The following is a 26,433-nucleotide window of genomic DNA, read 5'->3' as shown; positions in this document are numbered from 1 at the left end:
ACTTCCTGGCATATGGAAGGGGAAGAAATGGAAGCAGTGACAGATTTTACTTTCTTGGGCTCCAAGTTCACCGCAGACGGTGACTGTAGCCATGAAATTAAAAGACGCTTGCTCCTTGGGAGGAAAGCTATGGCAAACCTAGACAGCATAGTAAGAAGCAGAGACATCACCTTGCCGACAAAGGTCCATCTAATCAAAGCGATGGTTTTCTCAGTAGTAATGTATGGCTGTGAGAGCTGGACTATAAGGAAGGCTGAGCGCCGAAGAATTGATGCTTTCGAACTGTGGTGCTGGAGAAGACTCTTAGGAGTCCCCTGGACTGCAAGGAGGTCAAATCAGTCCATCCTAAAGGAAATCAACCCTGAGTGCTGATGGGAAGGACAGATACTGAAGCTGAAGCTCAAATATTTTGGCCACCTAATGCGAAGAGAAAACTCTCTGGAAAAGACCCCGATGCTGGGAAAGACTGAAGGCAAAAGGAGAAGGGGACGGCAGAGGATGAGATGGCTAGATAGCATCACTGATGCAATGAATATGGACTTGAGCTTCAACTCTTTCCCTGCAGAAAAGTGTGCAGGGGTCCGCGAGGGGGGAGGTGATCTATCCCTACCCCCCGGAATCCTCCCTGGCCAGCTACGCTCTGCAGCAAGGCCGCAGAGCCGCCGGCTGGGGCCAGCCACAGCCGGACTTCCAGCTGCAGCCGGGCTTCGGCTGCAAATGGTGGCTGCTACACCAGCCGCCATTTGCATCTCTGCCAAGCTGTGATAGGCTACGTAAGTATCTACATAGCCTATCATGGCAAAAGACAGGGATGCAAATGGCGTAGCGGCCGTCATTTGCATCCCTGACTTTTGCCATGTTAGGCTACGTAGATACTTATGTAGCCTATCACGGCTTGGCAGGGACGCAAATGGCGGCCGCTATGATGGCTGCCATTTGCGGCCATAGCAGCCCAGCAGCAGCCGGAAGACGAACTGGAGCCGCTGCCGGAGCTGCTGCCTCCACCAGGTAAATCAGTTCCAGGGGGGATTTCAGGGGCTGGTGAGTGGGGGGAGTCCGTGGCAGAATTCTCCAACATCCCTACATACAACCAGTCTTTCTTTTCCACTCCTCCCTGCTGCAGTCCACTGTGCCTTCCACAGCAACCTCCTATGACACAGCCATGCTGCCCAGGAGATTCTCCAAAGAAGCTTTTGGGGAGCTGGGGAGGGGAGGAAAAGAGAGTGATTGTACCTCTGGACACCACTCAATAATAATAATAAGTTAATGCTTTTAAGAACACCAAACCCCACCAGTTTAAATATGTAATAGAGATATCCCAGTTGTGGTATTCAGCAGTATCTTTTCCTGCAGCAACTCAGGCATTGTACATGATGCAGAAGCAACGCCTTTAACAAAAGCTAGTCTGGCTCACACATGCATCTTGCAAAGTCCATCCAAATCACATCAGCACAGATAGAACTTTCCTTTTGTTTTGCATCATCGCACATATAGCGCTGTTTATTACAATCAGTTCAGCTGCCCACCACAAATGGCTGATTCCCACATTCAAGGAAACAGTGAGGGCGTCTCCATACCAGCCTAAAATTAGGGATGTCAGAGATAGGGATGTATGAAAGTTCCGCTACGGATCTCGGGGAGGCTGAATGCCAGCGCATTTGGTCCCCCAAAATCGGTGGCAGAACGGCCCCCTGCCCCCCCGGGATGGGACTTACCTTAGGCGGATCTTCCTGGCGGCAGCGGCTCCGGTGACGACTCCGGCAGCGGTCCGGCGGCGGCGGCGGCCGGTCTTCCAACTGGCTGCCGCCACCGCCATTTCCAGTTTAAAAACAAACAAAAAAAAGTGATCATGGCTAGATTTTAAAAAAACACCATGATAGGCTACGTAAATGTTTACGTAGCCTATCACAGCTGATTAACCCCCCCAAAAAAACGTGTGTACGCAAATGGCGGTGCCCATGGGCGCCGCCATTTGCATTCCTTATTTTGGCACGTCTTAGTCTAAGTAAACATTTACGTAGACTAAGACGGCGAAAATAAAGGGGAACGCAAATAGCATAGCGGGCGCTATTTGCGTCCCCTTTATTTTCGCCGTAATAGTCTACGTAAATATTTACCAAAAATAAGGCCAAAAATAAGGAACGCAAATGGCGGCGGTTGTAGCTGCGGCCATTTGCGTACGCGGTTGTTGTTGTTTTTTTACCCAGAGCCGGCTGCAGACGACTCTGGCCTGGGCCTGGCCAGCTGTTCCGCGGAGCCGCCGCGGAGCACAGCCGGCCATTCGAGGATTCCGGGGGGGAGGAACGGATCGCCTCCCCCCTCGTCGAGGATTCCGGAGGGAGGGACAGAACACCTCCTTCCCCACCATAAACATAATCCGCGGAAATAGAAGTACATTTCGTACATCCCTACCTAAAATCCTGCATTTAAAACAGGGAGTTCCCCTTCCGTTTTACATGCCGGATCACAATGTCTCCCTTTTTCACCTGATTCCTCCGCACCCCCTGCTTCTCCCCATATCTGAGTCTTCCATTATCTTTCATTGATCTCGCTCCTCTTCTTGCCACTTTTCCTCTTTTCATGGAGGAAACTCGGGCAGAACACAACGGGGTAATTTGATAGCTCATTATCTGTGATCTATTTAAAAATGGAACAAAAGGCATTTAGTGCAGGAGACGCCTTGGAGGATCACGGCATCATGTAAAGAGCCCGGAAACCTCTGTGAAGGAGCCATCTCAATCGCAGGATAAAAGCTCCGTGTGAAGAAAGCCCAAGAAGGGACATATTTGTTAGTATAGTATTTGTTGTAACTTTGTAGATATGTTTACAGGTTTTAGGAGTGTTTTAAACTATTAATGTTTTGCAGTGGTATATTAGTTTTATCTTAGATAATTTTACAAGTGGTCTTACTAATGGAAAGCTTTTCCGACTTAATATGTTAGTGCATTTCTACAGACCAGTAGATGGATGCCACAAATTAGAGTTTATATAAGACAATAGTTTTTTGATGTAACGATTTCTTTTTAATGTTTTATAAATGGTACAAATTGTGGATTTAGTGGACAACATTAATTAACACAACTTTTCACATATGTTTAAGTTTCTTAGGAGTAGTATAAAATGTTAACAATGTTTTATGGTGGAATTTTAATTGGAGCCCCTGAGGAAGGAAATTTCCAAAACATGCAGGGCAGAATATATTTTTTCAGGCACCCGAGAACTCTTTTTTCTCTTCTGTTTCATGATTTACACACATTCATTCATTTGATTGCTCTACTCTGACTCTGCACTTGTTGACTTCACTGAAAAGCCTTGCATTTGAGGAGAGATGAAAAAGCCTGTCTGTGGTGTCAAATCCGCAGTGGACCATGAACTTGAGGCTGTGATGGCCCCCTGCATGTCTGAAAACCAGTTCCAAGTGTATAGTGCTCAACTGTAGAGGAATCAAAGGATGGACATGCGTGGGTGGGAACAAGGGTGTGGGAACTATTATGATTTCCTGCTCTTCTGTAGTTTTTGCTAAATACAGAGGGTGTCTTTTTTCTTGTGACTTCTGTGCTGGGATATATTTGAATGAAAGGTGGTGTACAAATATCTCAAATCAGAGGCACCAGGGAGACACACATGCATACTGTCACACACAAACGTCAAACCCACATGCCAGGGGATCCTCTTGCTTACCTCCGATTCCTCATCAGGGATCCATGATAAGGAAGGGATACCTTTGTTAGTGCTAGCGCTAGCGCAGGAAACCTCAGGCAGTGCTGCCACCGTGGCAAATGGAGGGGAGGGGTCTGATGAGTGACTAGAAATGGCTTGGTGGGCTGCATGCAAACCATGCATCACACTTTTTGGGCCCCTGCCTTAAATCAATAAATATGCTAGCAATAGCAACCCACTCACAGATGAGAATCTCTTCTTCATGAAATGTCAGTGGCAAAACCCCATTTACAAGGTTCAGGGTGAGGGTTTCAAACACAGTTCTGCCTTGCTGAGCCGATCTATCTTTCTGCCTAGGTTTGTCTTTTATAACTCATCTAAACGTGTGACATATTTTAAAGAAACAGCGGCGTCTGGCTTCTGTGATGTACATGCTGTCATTTGACAAGCGACCTGCGGCCTAAAACGCCAGTCTCGCTGTCTCAGCTGTCCTGTCGCAGGGAATGAAGCAGCTGTTGCCTAATACCGCAGGCTGCTTCTGGTGTGCTCTGTGTTTCTAGCAATAGATTTAATGCACTGACCCTGTGGCATGGTTACAAACAGCCTGTGATTTCCCCTGCACTGAATCAATGTTCTTCCTTGTACAGTCCTTCATTCTAAATGAGCCGGGCACCATGCCCTTTTCAAACGTATTGATAAAGAGGCATCTCATAAACTCACAAGTGTCTTTTAGGTGATATGGGAATTACTTGCTACGCAGGGAAGTGGTGAGGTTCAACAACTGAAAGCAAAAACACTGAAGTTACAAATGATAAAATGAAGGTGTGCTGTTATCAGTGGCAGATGGGTGGGAAGATTTCAGTGTACTTGTTCTGAAACGTCCCATGGTGTATTCTAGGACATATTCACAATTAAGGAGCAAAGACAAAGATGCGGCATCTTTTAAGGACATTTGTTGTGGCTGCCTTTGGGGCAAGCCTGATAATATTCTTTTATTGTTGGGTTTTTAATGTTTATTATTCTTTTAACTGAATATTTATTTTAATTTTAATTTTTGTTCATATTATTGTTAGCCACGTTGAGCACCGTTTTCTTGTTGGAAAGTTGGGATATCTATCAAATAAATGAATAATCAGAGATATGGATGTCCTTGGAAAATGGTGGTCAGGTCTGAAATAAGGGCGAATTGCCCATTGCGTGCCTTTAGTGGTGGTGCCCTTGATCAAATGTCACCCAAAATGACAATAAACATTTAAAACCTTTGAGTTTCTTTCATCGTGGTTATACTCAAATAATTATTCCTTGTCCGGAAGGAATCTCTGCTGTGGTGCGTCTATATTGTTCCTGCTTTTTGTTTGTACCACAATGCAATATTTATGCTGCGGGGTAATGGAGAGAATTCATTTGAAGAGGAAGTCTTGCTTTTCTGCTTGGGTCTGGAGATGGCCTGTGCGGTCTTCTCAAGCTTTACCCTTCTATGATAGTTTGGTTCAAGGCTGAATGTAAACAATGTTTCACAGATAGTAAACACTCACTTGGGGAAAGCCACTACTCTTTCTTTCTTTTCCAGTATGTAGCACTTAATTACCAGCAAATGGGGAATGCCTCATTGCTTCCAGACTTTTTTATAAGAGCGACATGTATAGGGGGCAAACAGGAACAGCAATTTAAAGCTACCAAACTAGGGGCATGTCACCTCTCTCTCATGATAAACTCAATGGGGGTGGCTATTTTTAACCTCCTGTTCTTTCCTTTTGGCAGAGCAATCAGTGTTAGCTGAGCTCTTTCACGGAATGAAGCCAAGTAACCCCATTTGTTGCCTTTTGCAATGACCAGCAGATTCACACAGCCACGGAGACGGAACCTTTTCGCATGAAGCCTGGTTCTGCTAGAGCACCATGTCAAGCAAGAAAGGTTCTGATGGTCCACCTTCCACAACAACAGTTAGTTCTGTTCTTGTCCAAGCTGGAGAGAGCAGAATTATCATAGCTGTTCTTAAGGTAAGCTTACTGGATCGTAAACACTTGTGCTGATAGCTCTGTACCATTGAATGGTTCAGGGTTTCATCATTTCTACTCAGATTTCTGCACATATCAGTCGATATAAAGTGACTGATGGGAAAACAAATCGGGGAAAGTGGTGTTTTATTGCCACGGACAGGAGTGGGGAAGTTGCTAATTATTTCATGCTGAGTGAAGTATTTCAAAGATCAGTTAAGCATCACCCCAAATATTTATTCAGTCTAGGGCAAAGGAAATGTTTTATTTCCTCTGAAGAAATATCACTTTAAGTTAAATAAATTAAATGAACAGTAGCCCAATGTGTACCAGAACATCCTTATTTACTTACATTAATTTTCTCTTATTGTAATTGCATTGATTCAAAATATGGAACGCTGCTTTTCTGGCATTGTTCAAAATTGCATTCAGAATATACAAAGTGAATTGCTCTAACTTGGTGTGAGTGGATTATTCAAAGGAATTCTTCTGGCATTAATGCATGAACAAATAATAGATGCTGCTATGATGCAGATACCACTTCCTATTTTAGAAATGGAAAAGCCATATTTAAAGCCTTAACTGGAACAATTTACCTTTCCTTTGAAACACCATCTAGTTTTCAGCGTAAGGAATTCACCAATATAAGAGGGAAAGTGCACCCATTGCACACTTCTTCTCTTCAAACTTAATAGGAGGAGTTTGAAAGGTCATGTGTGTATTTTATTGCTCTTGTTTATAGTGCAACCACATGCCACAAACTGTGCTAGAGTACTGCAATTGCTGGAGGAGCAGGAAGACACTTCCCCTGTCACTTCAGGTTGCTTCTTAAAAAAAAAAACCCCACACCAGTCCAGGGACAGCATACACACCTTCACAGCTGTGCAGGAATGCAGGCTGAAAAAGACATCATGGAGTTATTTACAGCTGTGTAGCTCTGTAGGTGCACAGCAAAAAATAGCCTCCAAAAAACCCAGGGATTTCCTGCCTGCAAATCTCATCAAAATCCATGCAAGGAAAGAGCAGGGAAGGGAATAAGTGTGTATGTGGGGTAGGGAGATTGTGTGTGTGTGTGTGTGTGTGTGTGTGGTGAGGTTGGGTAACATGTTACAAAACAGGTTCTACAGCTTTAATGCCATTCCCACCAGTAAAATTTATAATATCGCTAGAATGGAACACACATGACTTGGTAGTGCATGGAAACTGCTCAGAGAGCTTTGGCTATGAGGCCACGGTATAGAAATATAATAAATGAAATGAAATGAATGAAACAGCAGTCAGCAAAAATATTGTCATAAAAGTGGTTTGTTTTGTTTTGTTGAAACTCACAATAAAAAATTGAAAAAAAGAAAGAAAAAAGTAAGGACCAATATTTTCAGGACAATGGGTTGGGGAGTACATCACGTGTTGTGCAAATGAGCTGACATTACAGTTCCAGGATAAAATGGTAGTTTTCCCCCTTTTATTTATTTATTTTAAATGGATCTACTCTAAAAGTCTGGATCCAACCTATTATACTTTACTAGGCACTGGTCTATTTTACCTCACAGTTTCGATCATGCACACACACAACCAGTCTGCAAAGATATGGAGAAATTGTGCTTAGAACAATGTTTGCTTATATTTGCATTTTAGTGTGGGAACTGGGTGCAGCTCCAGCTAGCTGAATCGGTGCCAAATTTATTAGAAATTGGCAGCAATCAAGAAGAGACCAACAAATCTTTGCAAGATCATGAACTTCTCCTGGCTAAGCTTAAGGTAAGACATGCAACATGAACACTCTAAAATATGTTATAGTTTTGATATGAATATTGGACTTGACTGCAGTCCTCCAACCACTTTGTGTATTCACAGGTATATTTCATCACATTGACCTGGTTTGCACAATCGCTGCAGCCCACTGTGGTTTATTTAAGCCACAGTGGGTTGCAGTGCATAGCAGGTGACTTTTGCATATTCAAGCTGCGACCACAGCTTGTCGTGTTGTGCGAATCCAGCAAAGATGAGTTGTTGCCGTGGTTAGCAAACCACCCACAACCCCAAAACAACCCATGGGTTGCGGGTGGTTTGTTAACCGTGGAAACAAGCCACCCGCACAACCCAACAAGCCACAGTCGCAGCTTGAATATGCAAAATGGCCGCCTCCATGTCCTTCTAAGCCCTGGGGCTTAATTAACCCACCGTGGCTTAGCATGATGTGTGAACTGGAGGAATGCCTATGGGTTGTGAAAATGAGGCTCATACAGTCAAGCAATAAATGCTTGCTTTAGCCACATAGAGTATAATAACTAAGGATCTCTCTTCCACGCAGCCATTCCGTATGTGGCAGTCACTTAAAATTACGGTGGATTGTTCACTCCTATTTGTTGCCCATATGCCCTTGCTTCTAGATGCAGGATTTAATGCCCTGCATTAAACGTTAGCAAAAGTTATGCTTGTGTCTTGCAAGAGTCAGTGACTATCACCACTTACCAGGCACAGAGCTGACCACAAGCACAGAGTAGAGGTGCTAGGATCGTTGAGAGCTGTGCCTATGGCTACCTTAATGGCCATGCAAACGGATTCCTAGACAAAATGACTATGAATGAATTTCAGAGCTTACTGTCAAGCATATCAAAGCATGCTTTAAGGCCCCCTCAGGATAGTAAGCTACCCATTCCCTGCCCTGCTTTCCTTTTCTTCTTTGGCTCCCCAGCAATGCAAGTCAGGCAATAAGCATTTATCCAGTGTTGTCCTGGAGATCAGTGGCAGCAACAGGTTTTTGAGAGCCCGTGGGCAAGACATCCTCAATGCCCACCCTCCCTCCGTGAGTCTCCCTTCTCACAACTCACCTCTGTTGTCTTGTCACCAGCTGCTCTTGCTCCACCCCTTTCCCATCATTGCTACCACTTCTTCGCTTGGCGGGAAAAGAGCCAGGGAGCAAGTAGGCCGTGGCATCTCCTGCTCGTCGTCCTTCTCAGCACCACCACTGTCTGGGCCAGAGAGAGAGGCAGGGGAACAAGCAGGGTGCAATGGTGAAGAGAAGAAGCAGTTCCAGGGGCCTCTTGGGAGTGGGCTCCTGTTGGGGTGTGAGCCCTCAACAGGTTCTCAACCACGCCTACCCTAAACAGTTAAATACAGAGAAATCTGGGAGTGGGGTGTGGGGGGGGGGGCAGCAACAGGTCAGACAAGAACTTTTTGGTTCCCAAATGTGATAAATGAGATTTAGGGAATCAGATTGTTGTTTATAAACAATTGCCAGAATGCTTGTGGAAAAGGAAAGGAATAATAAGTCATTAATGGTTCCACAATAAACAAAGACATTCATCTAGCTCCTGTTTTACAGACAGTGTCATTAATCAAACTGGCCATAATACTCAGACCCACATGTGCATTTTGGGACTGACATTTGTTTCTTGTGCAAATTAAGTTCAATACATAGAAGGCTTAAACAGTATCTATTAAAATTCAATTTTGGTACATTTGGTGTCTGCATATCACAGCCATTGTCTGTTTGTTGTTGTTTTTGTCTCATATTATGTTACGCTATGCTATGCAGTGGTGCTATTCAAGATAAAATGATTGCCACATTCTTTGCTGGAGGCAGAAAAGTTTAATGTTATTATTTAGTGTACTGAAAAAGTTGGAGAGAAACATTCCATTGCAGTTCAGTGTCACAAGCTGACGTGCCCAGGATTTTTAAAAATAAGGATTAGTTCAGGAAGATTTGTATTTGTGCAGCTGGAAGTACCAGGTAAGAATAAAGAACATTCTTGGCCACAGACTATAATTCAGGGAAGTTCTAAAGAAATGTATACTATGGGATCCAGCGGTCTCTGGCTGCTAGCGCTATTATGTTGTGCTAGTGGACATCAGTGCTTGTGCGATATCAATAGCACTTGTAGCACGATAGGTTTCCCGGGAAGCCCATCGCACCAGCAACCCACAAATGTGCACCACAAATAGCACTAGGGCCGGACACCATTGGATCTGACCCTATGAGAGAAATATGTGTCCATGTCAGTGTGTTCCATATGAGAAATCTGATTTCAGAGGAACACATGACTTGAAACCAAGTTTTGAAGTGATCCTGTGAATCACGCACATGTGGAAATATTCTATCAGAATTAGGCCTGGGGTATGGGAAGAGGGAATCACAAGGTAAAACTAAACCAATTCACACTGCAGATGGGGAACTGCATTATTTAATGTTCCTTCATTGGGACAATTCCAGGTAAACTAGTTTTGGAAAGCAAAGACCATTTTAAGGGGGAGCAAAGGAAAAAAATCCATGCTTTGTAGGACCTTACTATACTGTGTCTGAAAGCTGGGGGAGTGAATAGGGTAGCATGAACTATTTTGGATTTCAACTCACTTGAAATCATTCCTGTTCCTCATATATTTTAGAGCAAAACCATTGGGCACATTAGAAACTTCGTGTCTGGAGAAGGGTTCTAGGTTAGCGATGCTTGTATGGGAAATTGGTTCTTCAGTCAGCTTGCCCACCAGAATGCATAGGAAGCAGCCCCCCCCAGTAAATGGATCTGGGTGAGGCATCCAAGTAAATGGATCTGGGCTTAGGCTGTCTGAAGCAGCACCTGGCCAGACCTCCAACCACTCGCTTGGGGACCAGCTACTGAGCAAGGCCTTTCGCTTGTCCATGACAGACCTCAGCTCACAATGGCTCAGCTACTCGCCCTCCATGCCTGGGCCCTAGAATGGCCAAGGAAGCGCATGGTTTCACCAAGAACTTAACTAATTGTGAGATGAATTGTGAAAGAGATAGGGGGTATTCCTTTGGAGCAAAGTCCCACCGTTCAATGCTGGGAAGGTTTAGAGGGCACACATCTGCTTCCTCTTTCTAGACCTGAGCTTTATTTCAAAGTGATGCAGTACTTTCTTCCATACGATTGGCATCTTTGTGTCAAAATGCTTTTTCTTGGAATATGAATGCTGAGTAATGCTTGTAAGTAATAATACTAGTGATTGATAGTAGTACTGAAGATAGAATGGACGAAACTGAGGACAGTGGCACAGGTAATATTAGCCTGATGGCAATTATAATTATTGGCACAAGGAGGAGGTCATCAGGAGATCTGAACTTCTCACACCTGACCAGAGTATGGATCGTCCAAGAAAAGAGGAAACACATCACCAAAAGAGAGGACAAAAGAGCACATCAATTTGCATAAAAATTTGCATATGCTAATTAGATGTCTATATGCATATTTAGACATAATTATTATAATGGAAATGGAAATACCGTACATCTCACCATAGAGTGGAAGACTATGTGACCTGTGTGTCTTGCTCAGTCTGCTGTCCAGGTGGTAATTGTTGATGGGCAACTGTGCTTAGGGTTCTTTACCTTTAAACCAGAATTGGGCAGGACAGCCCTTCAAATAGGGGATGGTTCTCTGCCAGCCCTACAAGTGGAGGACTGCCGTCTGTAAAAGTGGACACACGGCCACCCTAGCTGCCTCACTTCCCCCAACCCTACTTAGGAATTCTGTGTTACTTGTTACTCTTGTGTTGATTTCAGTGAGACTGAAGAGTGAATAACTTCCTCTGGATCTGACCCGGTGTTTTGTCTTTCATTTTGCAATGCTTTTGCTTGGTAGTAGAGAGCAGGTGTGTTCTATGAGAAAGAACAGTGTTATGATCATCATATCACCTGTAAGAATACTCTATAGGTGCATGAAGACAAAATCTGTAGCTTTTAATTATAGGATTATAATGCCAGCCAGCCTTCCCTGGGGTGTTCGGTGAAAGTTGTTGCTGTGCTTCCTTCCCTGTTACAAATCTGGATCAACCTCTGGAAGGGGACTATAAGATTCATGTGAATGTATCCGTACATTCTTGACTGCTTGCCAGAGCACTGTTCTTTGTCATAATAAAGGTCACAGTGAACTATAATAGACAACCTGGAACATGCAAATCAGATCCACTGTAGGGTGAGCTTTCTTTTTTAACAGACACACATTATCAGTAATTTGGTACATATTTGACCACTCTTAATTACTTTATTTACTCCACTTGCAGAACCTAAATTGCCAAATAATAATTTATATGCAAATATTCAAAAGGAACAAATTGCAGGTCACGGGGGGGAATGTATTTTTGAAAGCAGAATAATATCAGATTTCTGCTTGGCATTTTTAACCATAGAATTGTTGCCTTTTTATTTGTTATTTTAAAAAAGAAAATTTGTGGGCTCTCAATATAGTAGATGTCTGTTCCATTATCTGTTAATCTTGGTGCTCAAGGTTATTTCCATTTATTTATCATAGAGGTGCGTTGCAGTGCCATTAAAGCTAAAGGTTTCTGCTTTTTACATTATAAAATAGTTTTGTCTGGCTCATGAAGAGATTTTACATTAGAAAAATGACCTTTATTGCAAGGCTATGTAAGCACATGTCTCATTTCACAAGCATCTTGCTCTAAAGGCAGTCCTAGTTCCTTTTATCCAGAGATGCACGAGTAGGGATGGCTGGATTTTGTGAAATCTGTCCCGTGTGTGTTTCGTGGGTTGTGCAGTGTCATTCTTTCTGGCGTCCGTTCACAGACAGATTCAAATGTTTTTCCCCGTTATGCGGAAAAATACACACTAATTCCTTAAGAGATTTCGCAGCAATTTACGTAATTTATGTTATGCGTAACATTTAACACATTGCCCCCCATTCCATTCAACATTTCCCTGCGTACATTTTCCAGGATGGCATGCGTCTCAGCAGAAACGTGTGTATTTTCCTACAGATAAATTTGTGTATATTTTGGGCAAGTAAAAAATAAATAAATCCGAAAGTCCACAGACTCTATGCGGCCTGAGGGGGCCAGTCCGCAGTGGATTCCGCTGGTCAGATTGTTAGAAACCCAAGCTCACCTTAGTTTGTCTCGAATTTCTCCAGCATCCCTACCCAAGAGTAGAATTTTTCTTCTGGTCATAACTCACGCTTCATCTTTCTGTCCCATATTACCAGTATTGTATCCAAGCCACACAGTCCCACAAACCCATTGTCAGCACCTTAAAGACCTCTCATAAGGTTTCACCACTGTTGGTGTCAGCTCCAGATTTGGGGGAGGGGGCTAGGGCAAAATGCCCTGAGTGGGTCTCCCTCCATGCCCTTGTCACCACTTCAGTTGGCTTGCTCTCTCCCTCTAGGCCCAATCCCCACCACTGCCTGCAAGGGGAGGGCAGGGCAAATGGAGGCTGCTGCTTCTTGTGCTTGCCATTCCTCACACGAGCCTTCCCCAACATGGTGCCCTCCAGATGTTTTGGACCACAGCCCCCATCAGCCCCAGCCAATATAGCCAATGGTCAGGGGTGATGAGAGTTGTAGTCCAAAACATCTGGAAGGCGCCACATTGGGGAAGGATGCTTCACTCACTTGGAGAGTGCACGTGAAGAGGCAGCAATAGCAAGGAGAAGGAGGAGCAACTGCAGGGGTGAGTCCTGAGGGTGAGCAGCAAACCCCTTGATGTGAGCCCTGATGACAGTCACTGGTGGATTCTGAGCTGCTATTTTTGGAATCACCCTTAGTTAACCTTCATTCCTTTTTTTGCTAAGCTCCTGTCTGATGGTATACATGGAAGATTCCCTCTGAAATAAACATTTGATCGCTAAAATAACAAGTCCGGAACATCCTTAAAGTGGCTTATCTGTGTGGTTCCCTTCCCAGACAGTTTTTCATGCAGGATGTTCCCAACACCAGACTTGCTTAGCTTCAACAGTAGAAGTGCATTGAGTTTGTGCTTCCAGCATGAGCAGCAGATACTTCGACTGCGGAAGCAAATGGCCATCAAAATGCTACAGCACTTACAGTGCAAGCTATTCATATCTACTCAGAAGTAAGCCCAGTTGAGTTCAATGGAGTTTACGCCCAGCTAAGTGTCTATAGGGCTGCAGGGAGGAGTAAGGAGAGCAGGAATTATATGAACGAGCAGCATGATCTGCTGAGCATGTGTGCAAATGGATGGATAGTGTGAATGATGCAGGAAGCTTGGTGTGTCTTACAGATATCAGTCCCACATAACAGCCACTAGATCATATATCTTTCCCTTTATTTAAAACAGATGTATATCAGCATGAAAAGCTTCGGAGTCAGGATTAAATCCAGTAAAGTAAGAAGGAGCACACTTAATTTCCACTGCTTCAAGAATCCTGTCTGCATACAGACTGATCTCTCTATCCCTAACCTTAGAATGTTAGTGTTCTTTCACTGTTCCATTTGCAATCCAATAAACTCTCTTTTGCTAACCCTTGGGGGCGGGGGGTGGGGCAGGAGTTCACACACTCATCATGTGCCATTATAAAATAAAAATATTGTGGATTTTTTGCATTATTATTCCCCCCCTAGACTTTATATACCATTTTTATTATAAAAAGCCCAATGCTGTTTAGAAGAGAAACTCATGATAAAATACAATAAAATCAATAAAACAGTGATAAAACAATATTCGTTGTAATAGTACCAGTAGCAGTACTTCAGGAAACATTCACAATAACATCATGCCGCTGCACTGAAAAGCAGCCCTGTTACGATTCAGTTGTTTCAAAGAATCGTGGCTACATGAGAAAAGCAAATTATATGGTTGATACACGGTGGTTTTATTTTTAAACAACTTCAGACACAATCCCATTTTAAAATGTGCCATCAACTGCTGCACAGGGAAAGACAATGATCTAAAACAGCCTTTCCCAACTTGGTACCCTCCAGATGTCTTGGACTGCAGCTCTCATCAAGCTCAGCCAACATGACCAATGGTCAAGGATGCTGGGAGTTGTTCATAACATCTGGAGGGTACTAGGTTGGGGAATGCTGGTCTAAAGGCATATAACATAGGGACAAGCTGCAGAGTAGACAATACTGAGCTAGATGATGGAACAATGGACCTGCTTAGCTAACAGAGCTTGAAAACTGCCTTTATTTTTTTTTAAATGACATCTTTCTACGGGATGTATCTTAAGGTCAAAATTGGTCTGCATAGTCAACAGGCTGATCTAATATCAAAAACAAAAGGTTAGGAATATTAGCCGCTGCTTTGCATTCTGTTCATCTTCCACAATAATCACGTTGTTGTGATACAGCTAGCAAGGCAGCTTCTTTCCTCTCCAGCTGTTACGGAAATGGAAGTGTCCTTTGTGTTATGCCGATGGCATGATTTTGTGGCTTTACGTCCATGTACGGTTTAAATGCAGTGGAGGCTGGTGGCTACAATGTCAGCAGGGTGGTGAATCCGCTCCAGGTTTCAGTCAGAACCAGTCAGAACCCTAAGGGAGCTATCCAAAGTGCAGAACCTTGGATAGCTCCCTTAGAGTTATGACTGAAACCCGGAGCAGATTTGTCGCCCCAGTGACACTGGAGTCACCAGCCTCCACTGTTTAAATGTATTCTGACTCATCTTGGTAACTTTCGCATTAAAGTAATGCGGTTTGGTTGTAAACCTCTAGCACAGCCTTCCCCAACTTGATGCCCTCCTGGGGGTAGTATCCAATGTTAGTCCTATGTAGAGTAGACGCATTACAATGAAGGGGACTTAAATTAGTCTCATTCATTGCAGTGAGTCTACCCTACATAGGAATAAAATTGGATACTGTCATTGGACTACAACTCCCATTATCCCTGACCATTGCCCAGACACACTGAGGCTGATGGGAGTTGTGGTCCAAAACATCTGGAGGGCACCAGGTTGGGGGAGGCTGCTGTAGTACATAGCTGTGGTGCATGGTGAAACAAATGTGTGAAGTCTTTTAACTTGAATGTACTTTTCAGTGAGACATGGCTGGTACATTCACCACTTCTAAATACAGTGGGTTGGATACACATTTAAGTTAGTCACATTTTAGTCCTAATGAAATTAATGGGACAAGTTAGTTGTGACTAAAGCATGACTAACTAAGTCTGGATCCAACCCAGAGTTGGTTGCTATAATGTAAAATTTACCATAACTTATGATATAACAGCCAACTATCTACTGCAGGGGTCCCCAACGGAGTGCCCACAGCTGCCATGGCACCCATGGGCACCTCTGGTGGCACTCACAAAGCTCCCCATTCCCTGCTCTCTTAAAAAAAGTGTTTTTTTAATAAAAACCTTGGAAAGTGTTAGTCTTTCTCTCCCTTTCTAGCTTCTAGCCTTGCTTTTTCTCTCCCCTCAACTCCTTTGCTTTGCTGTTTCTCTCCCCTCTCAGCCTCACTATTTCTCTCCCCACCTCTTGACTTTGCTGTTCCTCCCCCCACCCAGCATCTAGCCTTGCTCTTTCTCTCCCTTCAACTCTTTTGCCTTGCTGTTTCCTCTTCCCTCTCAGCCTGTAGCTTCACTATTTCTGTCCCCATCTCTTGACTTTGCTGTTTCTCCCCCCTCCCAGCCTCTAACCTTGCCCTTTCTCTCCCCTCAACTCCTTTGCCTTGCTGTTTCCTCTTCCCTCTCAGCCTCTAGCTTCCCTATTTCCCTCCCAACTGCTTGACCTTGCTGTTTCTCCCCACTCCCAGCCTCTAGCCCCACTATTTCTCTCCCTGCCCTCCACTTCTTTAGCTCACTTCTGACTAGACAGGCCCCCACAGCAGTCTTTATGTGACTAGCCACATCCTCCAAGGGATCCATTTTGTAGTGGTGCCCACAGCAGTTTTTCAAATTCCCAAATATGCCCACGGGTTCAAACAGGTTGGGACCCCTAATCTACCGTGTTTAGGAGTGGTGCATGTAGGGCTGGCTGAATCAGTCTATTTCTGGTCCATGCTACTTTTGTGCCTCTTCATTCATCAGTCCCTTTCATCCTGTTTCTAAACAGATTGTGATCTGTTTTTTAGCTGAGGACTGCATCACACCATTAGGAGAAGTGTGAAATCTGGTAAATACCTAAATTCTAATCTGCACATTAGTCCAGGAGGTGTCCATCAGGTTTGTCCATAATAGAATTCACAAAATAAGATGCCTTTAGCATCCCCAGATGAGCATCCCTAGATGTAACTCAGTCATTTCCAACTCTTTCATAAGGGCAACGTGTCCAAATGTAATGGGGAAGATTCCCCATTGCTTCTGGCCCACTGTTTAGGTCTCCTTGTCCTTCTAAAATTTGAGTCTGATATTATCAGAGTTGGCTGGTATGCACAAGTAACTGCTCACGTAGGTACTATGAGTACCTCCTCCAAAGTTACACTGTTCACAAGGGTAGACCACTTATGTGAGCAATTATTTTCTCTGGCAATATACTAGAAGCCTCTAACACCGTTGATGGCTGCAAAGCAGGGTGCTATACATTCCATTCTTAACTTCCTAATACTTAACAGTTTAATACTATTTCAAAATGATGTCCTTTTCAGTTTCTCCAAGCCAGGGGTAGGCAATCTGGTGCCCTCCAAATGTTTTGGATTCTAACTGCTATCAGCCCCAGCCAGTATGGCTAATGGATAGGGATTATGGGAATTGTAGTTCAGAACATCTGGAGGGCATCAGGTTGCCTACTCCTGCTCTAAGCCATGAGACAGAATTTGACAGAAATATAGCAATAACGGTATTTTCTTATTCTATAATTATACTTTAAATAAGAGAGAAAGAGAGAGAGAGAGAGTCTACATTGTATTATGGGATTCTTTACCTTACATAACCAAGACTACTTATTTTTTATGTATACTACTTTTCTGACCCAGGTCTACAAAAATTAATTTGGCTATCTGGTATTTTCCAGAGATTGGGGCTTTAACTAATAGTTAATAACCTTCAAGAACACTGATTCAACCACGAATTCAGCTCTAAGAGCCTTTGGCTCCAATGTTGCTTGTAGAAATTTATTTTGGATTATTTTCAGCTGCTTCCTATTACAGGGGTAGTATATCTCATCCTCCTTTACTAGCTGAGGATGGCTTTTATTTTTAAGAATCTTTAGTGCTGCTGGAAGGAACCTCATCAAAAATGAATGGTGGGAAGGTCATGTGGTAAGAAAGTGGTCTTGCTGGTTACTCTTGTAACTCAGGGCTTCTCTACATTAAGCAAAAATACTACATCCTTACCTGGGTTTTTGGCTTCCGGAGTCATTCTGGGTTTATGATGGGCTTCTTTAGACAGCGAACATGTGAATTGGAATTTAAAACTTCCCTTCTTGGCAAATTTGGCAATGCTCTATATGTTCAATAAAACAGCACCATCTAATGGCTGAATTATAGCGCAAAGGCAGCATTTCACACTGCCGATACAGTGCCATTAAGGTTTATTACAGCGCCTCTCTGATCTTTTTAAAAGCGGGATAAAGGGAGGAATGCGTGGGAGATGTCCTGAAGGTTGACAGTGTCATGTAAAGGACCCATAAACGTCTGTGAGTGGCCAATCACGAGCATGCAATAAAAGCTTCACGTAGAAATGCCCTCAGTTGTTATTTGCTATTAAGAGGATACCTTGCAGTGTTGTTTGATACAATGTAAATTAATGAAATTAGTCTGATGTAAGCTTGGTGTTTCTTGTAAATTTTTAAATTGTTACAGTCAATGAATGTGGTACTTTGGTTGAATGCGATAAATTCAATTGATCAATTGTCTTTCAAAGGGAAGTAAATAGAAAACATTCTTTATGAGGACAGTTGTTGAATGCTGTGCATTTTGCAGTATCTGGTATATATAATTGCTGGATAACTAACGTGCAGGATGAATGGAGTGTTTTTAATTGTGACTTTGGTTGGCAGGCTTCACCTAAAGGATCCTTCCCCAACCTGGTGCTCTCCAGAAGTTTTGGACTACAACTCCCAGCATTCCTGGCCATTGGCCATGGTAGCTGAGGATGATGGGAATTGAAGTCCAAAACATCAGGGTGGCGGTAGGTTGGAGAAGGCTGACCTAGAGGTTGATACATTCCCACCTGTTTATTCAACTCCTGGTGGTCTGATAATTGGATTTCTCTTTAAAAAGTGATATATGGGTTGATCACAACATCATCTTCCTTTTAGCACTGCCAGGTATTAGTTGGAATTATAGAAAAGTGAAACCTCGTCCTGTAGAGCCGGGATGGGGAACATGTTGCTCTCTCAGAGCTTGCTGGACTATAACTCCCATCAGCCTCAGCAAGCATAGCCAGTGGTGTGCCTGCTCAGTCTGCTTTCTACATGCTAACTGTTGATGGGCCATTTCAAGGTCTCTGCTCTCCATTCTTCTGATTCTTTAGCTTTACCCTGGACATGGCTGGACAGCCCTTCAAACGACATCTTACAGTCTATGGACTGTTTTCTGACAGACCTTCAAATAGAGGACTGTCCCATGTAAAGAAGGACACTTGATCACCCAATAAACCAATATTTTCTAAACTGAGAACCCCAGAGCTCCTTAGAAGTTTATCGGGGGTTTCTTTAAAGAGAAGGCCAACAATGGCGGCCATGCTTCCTGAAACTACCACAAGCAGTCTTCTCCTGGAACATTCTGTCCGTGCTCTGATAACTTCTCATCTGGATTACTGCAATGCATTATACGTGGGGCTGCCTTTGAAAACAGTCCGGAAACTTCAGCTGGTCCAAAATAGGGCAGCAAGATTATTAACAGGGACTGGCCAGCGAGCTCATATTACGCCAGTACTTTTTCAGCTGCACTGGCTGCCAGTCCATTTCCGGCCCGGGCCCAATTCAAAGTGCTGGTATTAACATTTAAAGCCCTTAACAGCTTGGGGCCAGGGTACCTGAAGGATTGCCTCCTCCCATATGTGCCTGCCCAGACCTTAAGATCATCGTCAGCGGCCCTTCTCCGTGAGCCCCTGCCAAAGGAAGTGAGGCGGGTGGCTACTAGGAGGGCTTTTTCTGCTGTGGCACCCCGGCTCTGGAACGAGCTCCCTAGTGAGGTTTGCCTGGCACCTATGTTGTATTCCTTTCGGCGCCAGGTGAAGACCTTTTTATTTTCCCAGGCATTTTAGCATTTTAGCTTTCTAGACTTTTAGCTTTGCTGTTTTAAATCTGTATTTTAAACTCCTGCACTGCTGCTAGGTTTTATTGTGGTTGTATTGTTATATTGTGGTTTTAATGTTCTATATATTTTAAATTGTTTTATTGTGTGCTGTTTGGTTTTAATTTTTGTGAACCGCCCAGAGAGCTTTGGCTATTGGGAGGTATAGAAATGAAATGAATGAATAAACAAACAAACAAATAAATAAATAATAAAATAAATTTTCAGGTGCACGGGAAGCAGGGTGTGCTTGCAAAACAGGGTTGGTTCTCACATTCCAGTGGTGGGCATGGCCAGAAATACCAAAAATACTAGTATATTTGAGTTTAAAACTCTTACTGTCAGTAATAAAGCCTTAGGAGAGACATTTCAAGCTTTTAGAATGTGGAACAAAACTGCAAAAGCCAGAAAACCACCAAATGATTGGTGACTGGGGGAAGCAGGTGTCGCAGTCTGGAGAACCCCAGAGGGCCAGATTGGGATCAGAACTGAGGAGAAAATGAAACAAGCCAGAGCCAGGAAGACTACTGTTGACCAGGCAAAGTCCCTGCCTAAATAAGAAGCCTTTTCTTCCTGGGTGTCATGCCCATATTGGAGTCCTCGGAGGAAGAGGAAGAGTTAGAGGCTCCCAAAGAGGATGATGCCCAGTTCCTGGCAGGGCCCACACCACAACAGGGGCCTGAGTCCGTGGAGGAGCCTGCTGTTGTCTCAGGCACTCAGGAAGAGAGGGGCTCTGCCTCAGAGGAGGAGGCAGAGCACTCCCCAAGTCTCGGAGAGTGACAGCCCCAGAGGAGACAGGCCCAACTCAGGGAACCTCGAGGAAGTGCCAGGCTGCAGTAGAGGTCTACTTGGGAAGAAAGGGGCTCCTCATGAGTAGGGTTCTGACCAGAGCTCTAATGTACTTAGAGAGAGCTCGAATGTACTTCAACTGAGCTCTGGGTGGGCTAGCAGACTCTCACCTTAAAAGCCTTCAGTGTCTGCCCAGCCAGTATTGGCGACAACACAGTTCTTCCAGTGCCTGTGTCTTCTGTCTTGTCTCCCAGATGCTGCCCTGCAATTGATGCTCTGTGATACTGACCCTTGGACTCCTTGACTCTGCTTCTGGACTGTGCAACGTAACTGAATCTGGCTGTCTCATTGAGTTTTGACCTCTGTCTGCTCTTTTGACCACTGGTTCCTTAGCCTGGCTCCATGTATTTGACTGCTTGGCTGTGTTTGACCATTTGCCTGCTTAATTGACCACTCTATTGTTTATGTCCCTGCATTGACTAGCAAAGAGCCAGGACTCAGTTTAGAGCAGGACACTGGGGCTGCAGTCCTGCTGATGTACCAAATTGGGTAGGTGTTAAAAGAGCCAAGGGTTCCTGTTCTTAGCATGAGCTAAGTGGGTTCCTTAGAATATGCTCCAGAATCTTCTGCAAAATACAGGATTCCATGGCAAAAATGGAGGAGGTCCTCTGAAGAAAAGTCAATGTTGGAAGTGTTTCCTGAAGGTAAAAAGTCCAAAAACTACTTATCTAAACCAGTTAAAGATGAACACAGTGGTCTCAATACAGCAGAGTTAGGCATACTTAAGATCACTTAAACATTCTTCTCCCTGTGGTCCATCACAGTTCAGGGAACAGAGAGTGTAAACAAAAAGTTTTGAAGGCATACTTGATTGCCCAGGATTTAGAGAATCTAGTTCGAGCAGGGAGAGCAGTCTTTTTACCAGTGCTATATGTAATTTTGGCCTAAATCAAAATCTGTTGAAATAAATGGGCTTAAGTTCTCCAACTCTGCCTTAGACAGTGCTCATAATGCATTCTTGCACAAAACAGCTGGTTTGCCCAAGATAATGAGTTTTCAAACAGCTTGTAAATTAAATTCTTGTGGTTCACGCCATTACAAAATGGCTTGCAACTTCACAGAGCTAACTTGGAAAATGATCTGTTAGGATAACTTCCAAGTGACCTTGTGATAGAACTTATGTTATCACTGTACAATGTGACCCCTGGTGCCCTTGTGTACTGTAAAGATATTTTAAGCAACTGCAGAGTTCAGACACTTATCAGTGGTCATTGACACATGTGTGCTAGACTACAGCAATGTTTTCCAATGCTGGGTGTGTGGAAAACCTAACAGTGGGGGGGAGGTTTTAGGAGGAGGAGGGTACGGTCTGAGGGAAAGCAGAAACACAGTGTAGACTCTCTGTGGATGTCTAGATTGGAAAGTCAAATTTCCCTTCCTTTTATTGAGTTGTAGGGATTTCTTTCTTTTCTTTTTTATAGGTAGGTCCAGGGGCGCATTCACACAATCACCTCTGTGTGGAAGAGGTGGGCTTTGGTCAACCTGTGCTGACATCTAGCTCTGTGCTGTGTTGGGCTGAGGCAGTCACGCAGTTGCCAGCTGGCACATACAGAACTCTGCGTGCAGGCCTGGCACAGTAACAGGACAGTCTTGGTCAGTCACTGAGTCCCAATGCCCTGTGAGGGGCCATCCCTGATGCCTGGGCCCCACTTTTTAAATTCAAAACATGTTTTAACCTTGTTGTTGTTGCTCTGGTGCCAAGTGGCTTCTGGCCCAAATGTACTGGAGGTTATGTCATTAGAGAGCATGGGGTTGGGGGGGAGACAGACGGCTACTTCCTCAGGTGAGGGAATGGAGCAGCTGTGATCTTGAACTTGGCTCCCAATGCCTGGAAGTTGTGTCCCTCCAGAGCCACCCTCCCCCCACACCAGGGCTGCAGTCTGAATTGCCCCTGCAGCCTATTATTTGGCCATTAGTAGATGCATTATTATTATTATTATTATTATTATTATTATTACATCTATATCTCACCTTTTTCTTCCTGCAAGGAACCCAAGGCAGCTTACATGGTCCTCGCCCTCTCCATTTTATCCTCTCAACAACCCTGTGAGGTAGGTTAGGTTGGGAGTCAGTTACTGGCCCAAAGTCATCCAGTGAGCTTCATGGCCAAATGGGTATTAGAACCTGGATCTCCTAGTCCAACACTCTATCCGCTACACCACACTGGCTCTCAGACACGTAGCAAGAAAATGAATATTTAACAATTCTATTATTACTAAGAAATATTGCAGATACTTCATTGTGTAACAGCATTTCTTCCACTGTTCATTCAGCCATGTGCTAGAACATATTCTTGCTCAGACTAAAACTACTGGCAGTTTAAACATTCTAACTGCCTCTTGTAAGTAATTGAGCTGAGTTGACATAATTGTTTGCTAGGAAAATTATTACATAAATAGTTTAGCAGCCCTAATGGCAACTTTAACACAAAAATTACTTGTGTAAGTTTTCCGATCCTATCACATAATACCTGCATTTAAAAAAATAAATGCACTCTGAACTCCTTGGAAGAAGGTAAATGTGGTGCACAAAATGCTTCACATTTTGAAAAAAAATGTGTTCTTCAAAAGCTTGCATTAAGTCCTAGGTATACAAATACTTTGTAGCCCCTTATCTAAGGGAAATTATTCTGTGCATGTCCCTAGTTGTCCCATTATGTGTACAAGGCATTCCCCTGGATAAAAGGAGCTTCTTGTATGTAATGAAGCAACAGGATCATTACCAATATTTTTTTAATGAACTAATTGATTCAAGAAAAGGTATTGTCTAATTCACTCTCCCACAGACCCCCCCCCCCCCAGTCTCTGACAAAACTGACTAAGTGGTATGGCTATTTGCGTTTGTTGTTCCGGAAAGTAAATTGCGAAGACACAGACTATCAGGCAACGGCCTGTGAAAGTATTCACAGCACCCCTTCCATTTGTACTGCTCTGAAATATGTCTGTAGTCTGCCCTTGAGCGGTATATTCATGGTAACAAATGCTTTAATCTCTTAATGTTATGCTTTCACTGAGATGGCCTTTAAAATCCTCTTGTGAACAAACTAGCTGTGGCTCCCAGATACTTTTTTTTGGCGAATCGATACCTAGGTCTGTTTTGAACGCACATAAATGTCAACTTCTGACTCTGCTCTGTGCATGAAACGTAATGAATGGTGAGAGGAACAGCTGGCATTGGAAACAAATTGGCTGACTTGAAATATATTTATTGAATTCATAGGCTGTTCTGCCTAACAAGGGAAGCGCGTAATGGCTAAACTTTCCCATTTACCTATTGGCAAATAGCTTCCAATTAAAAAATAAATTGCTCATTGAGATTCAGCATGCCAGGAGCTTAGAAACAAATTTATTAGCATAATTAGCAGCATCAGAAAGAAAGAGCACATTGTGAGCTTAAACGCTGATTTTACCAGCACTATATAACAAACACTGTCAATGTGCAATTAATAGTGCAAACTTATTTTTAGGATGGTTAATCTGAATTTTTAGTTATATGATGAGGGATGCCTAAAACTGAAATAAGCATGAGCCACTTTGGCAACGTGGCTGGAGTCATGAAACTCTCCTGTTAGAGAAGATTGAATCTGCCCACTTCAAAATGTAGTTCTTAAGTGTTTATTAAAGGCGCCCGCTGTCTGGTTCTTGATGGGCATATAACGCCATGTGCTGCATTTTCTCTAAGGTCCTCTGCCGACACTTGGCAACCTGAACAAGTTTTCCATGACTCTCTAGGAGTCTTGGCCCAGTATTTATAAATAACTGAGGTAGGAAATGTATAAACACTGAATTTCACTGCTACAAGATTTGGTGCTGGCTGCCTGCTTAGATGACTTTTTTTAAAGGACTGGACAAGATTGTGAAGCAAATCCATGGCTACTAAGAACAGGCAGTATCCAACAGTGTCATTCCACAAACTCAAATAGCGCTAGTGGAGCTCTGCGATCTTTCTGTTGCTCAGGCAGTTGTGTAAGCAGTTGGACGATGGTTGCAGAAGCGGTTGCACAATGGGTTTTCACAACTGGTTGCACAAACATAATGTGCAACTGCTTGCACAACCGCACTTGTGCAAGCATAACTTTAGTTGAATTCTCCTCTTGCGCATAGTTCAGAACCTAGTTTCCGGTAGTGCAACATCATTTGTGCTAATGGAATGACACACTTGAATACTGCCCTGTGATAGCTAAATGGAGCCTCCATATTCAGAGGCAGTATACCTTTGAATATCAGATACTGGAGACAAATAACAGCGAAAAATCATTGCCTTCATCCCCTGCTTATACTCACCTAGAAGCACTTAACTAATAACTGCTGAAACAAAATACCAAAGGAGATGGTCCTTGATCTGATCCAGCTAGGGATGTACGAAATTGCCCTTACCTGGCTCCGCCGGGTTCCGCTGGGGGGGGGGAGGCGCTCCGTCCCTCCCCCTGGAATCCTGGCCAGCCGGCTCTGCTCCGTGGGGATTCCGCGGAGCCGCCGTCTGGCTCCGCCAGCAGCCGGACATCCGGCCGCTGGCTAGCAGGGACGCAAATGCATTTGCGTCCCTGTAGTCAGCCGTGATAGGCTACGTAAATCTTTACATAGCCTATCACGTCTGACTTAAAAAAAAAAAAAAGCGCGTAAGCAAATGGCAGCGGCTATGGCCACTGCCATTTGTGTTCCTTATTTTGGGCCATCTTAGTCTATGTAAATATTTACGTAGACTAAGACGGTGAAAATAAGGGGAATGCAAATAGCGTAGCGGACGCTATTTGCGTTCCCCCTTATTTTCGCCATCTTAGTGTATGTAAATACTAAGACAGCCCAAAATAAGGAACGCAAATGGCAGCAGCCATAGTTGCCGCCATTTGCGTACGCGCGTTTTGTTTTTTTAACTGGGATGTGATAGGCTATGTAAGTCTTTACGTAGCCTATCACATCTCTGTAAACCCCCCCCCCCCGACAAGACTGCAAATGGCAGCGGTGGCAGCCGGTCGGAAGACCATCCGCCGCCACCGAGAACATCTGCCCCAGGTAAGTCTCGTCCCAGGGGGGATCCGCGGGGGGGGCGGGGGGCAGGCCATTCCGCCACAGATTTCGGGGGGCCGAATGCACTGGCATTCGGCCTCACCGAGATCCATGGCGGAATTCTCTGACATCCCTATATCAGAAAGTTCTCTTTATGGATAACTGAAGGTATGAAGCTAGGCTGCTTCCAGATGGAGTGCTCCTAGTGCTACCTATTATTATTATTATTATTATTAATAATAATAATTTTCATTTTTATACTGCCCAATAGCCAAAGCCAGTGGAGGCTGGCAGCTCCGATTTTGGTGGGGCAGTAAATCCATTCTGGTTTTCAGTCAGAACCAGCCAGAACTCTAAAGGAGCTATCCAAAATGCTATCCCTATCCCCAAAATAGGTTCAACACCTTGGATAGCTCCTTTAGAGTTCTGGCTGGAACCCAGAACAGATTCATAGCCCCACTGGAATCAGAGCCATCTGCCTCTCCTGGCCAAAGCTCTCTGGGCAGTTCACAACAATTAACAAGACAAAATACAGCATAACATTTAAATATACAAAATTTAAAAACAATTTAAAAACAGCTTACAATTTCAGTTAGAGGGCATGGTGCAGTGATTCCATCTTTTTCTTCTTCCTGGATTTTCCACTTCGCCATGTGTCCAAATGAGAAGTTTGCTTTACTTTGGAAAATCCAAAGCTTCATGGCTCCCTATTTGATTATCATGGGGTAATCAACCAATGGCTATCATGTCTTTTCCTTTTGACAGAACCAGATGAAATGTGCAGGCATAGTAGTCTTGTCTGTGTTGATGAAGCCTGAAAAATGCAGACAAATAGGTGCAGGGTTTCTGTACAAGGGTTTTTTAAAAAAGAGTTTTGTGGCTTATTCCCTTGTGGTTTTGCGAGGGAGGAAATTTTATGAAAATGGCATGCATTGTAAAGGTACCCTGAGGTAAGTAAAGTGCAAAATTTCAAGATGATATCTGCAGGGGTTAGGGAGATTGCTCTGAACATATTTTAATCATATAG

General features: G+C 43.8%; 1 protein-coding gene across 1 annotated transcript in view; it reads left to right on the top strand.

Moving 5' to 3' along the window:
• The first annotated feature begins 5,558 nt into the window (after nt 1-5,558).
• CCDC141 (coiled-coil domain containing 141) overlaps nt 5,559-26,433 on the top strand; it is a 170,207-nt gene continuing 149,332 nt past the window's right edge. Inside the window, exons 1-2 of the mRNA XM_084805883.1 lie at nt 5,559-5,660; nt 7,293-7,415. Coding sequence (XP_084662009.1) covers nt 5,559-5,660; nt 7,293-7,415 — 225 coding nt within the window. The remainder of the gene's footprint in view (nt 5,661-7,292; nt 7,416-26,433) is intronic.

This window comes from Heloderma suspectum, chromosome 1 (assembly GCF_057233095.1).
Source record: "Heloderma suspectum isolate Gila_16-S chromosome 1, 16-S_ref, whole genome shotgun sequence".
Taxonomy (NCBI): domain Eukaryota; kingdom Metazoa; phylum Chordata; class Lepidosauria; order Squamata; family Helodermatidae; genus Heloderma; species Heloderma suspectum.
The sequence above is the reverse complement of the archived record's forward strand: the minus strand, read 5'-3'. Positions and strand labels throughout refer to the sequence as shown.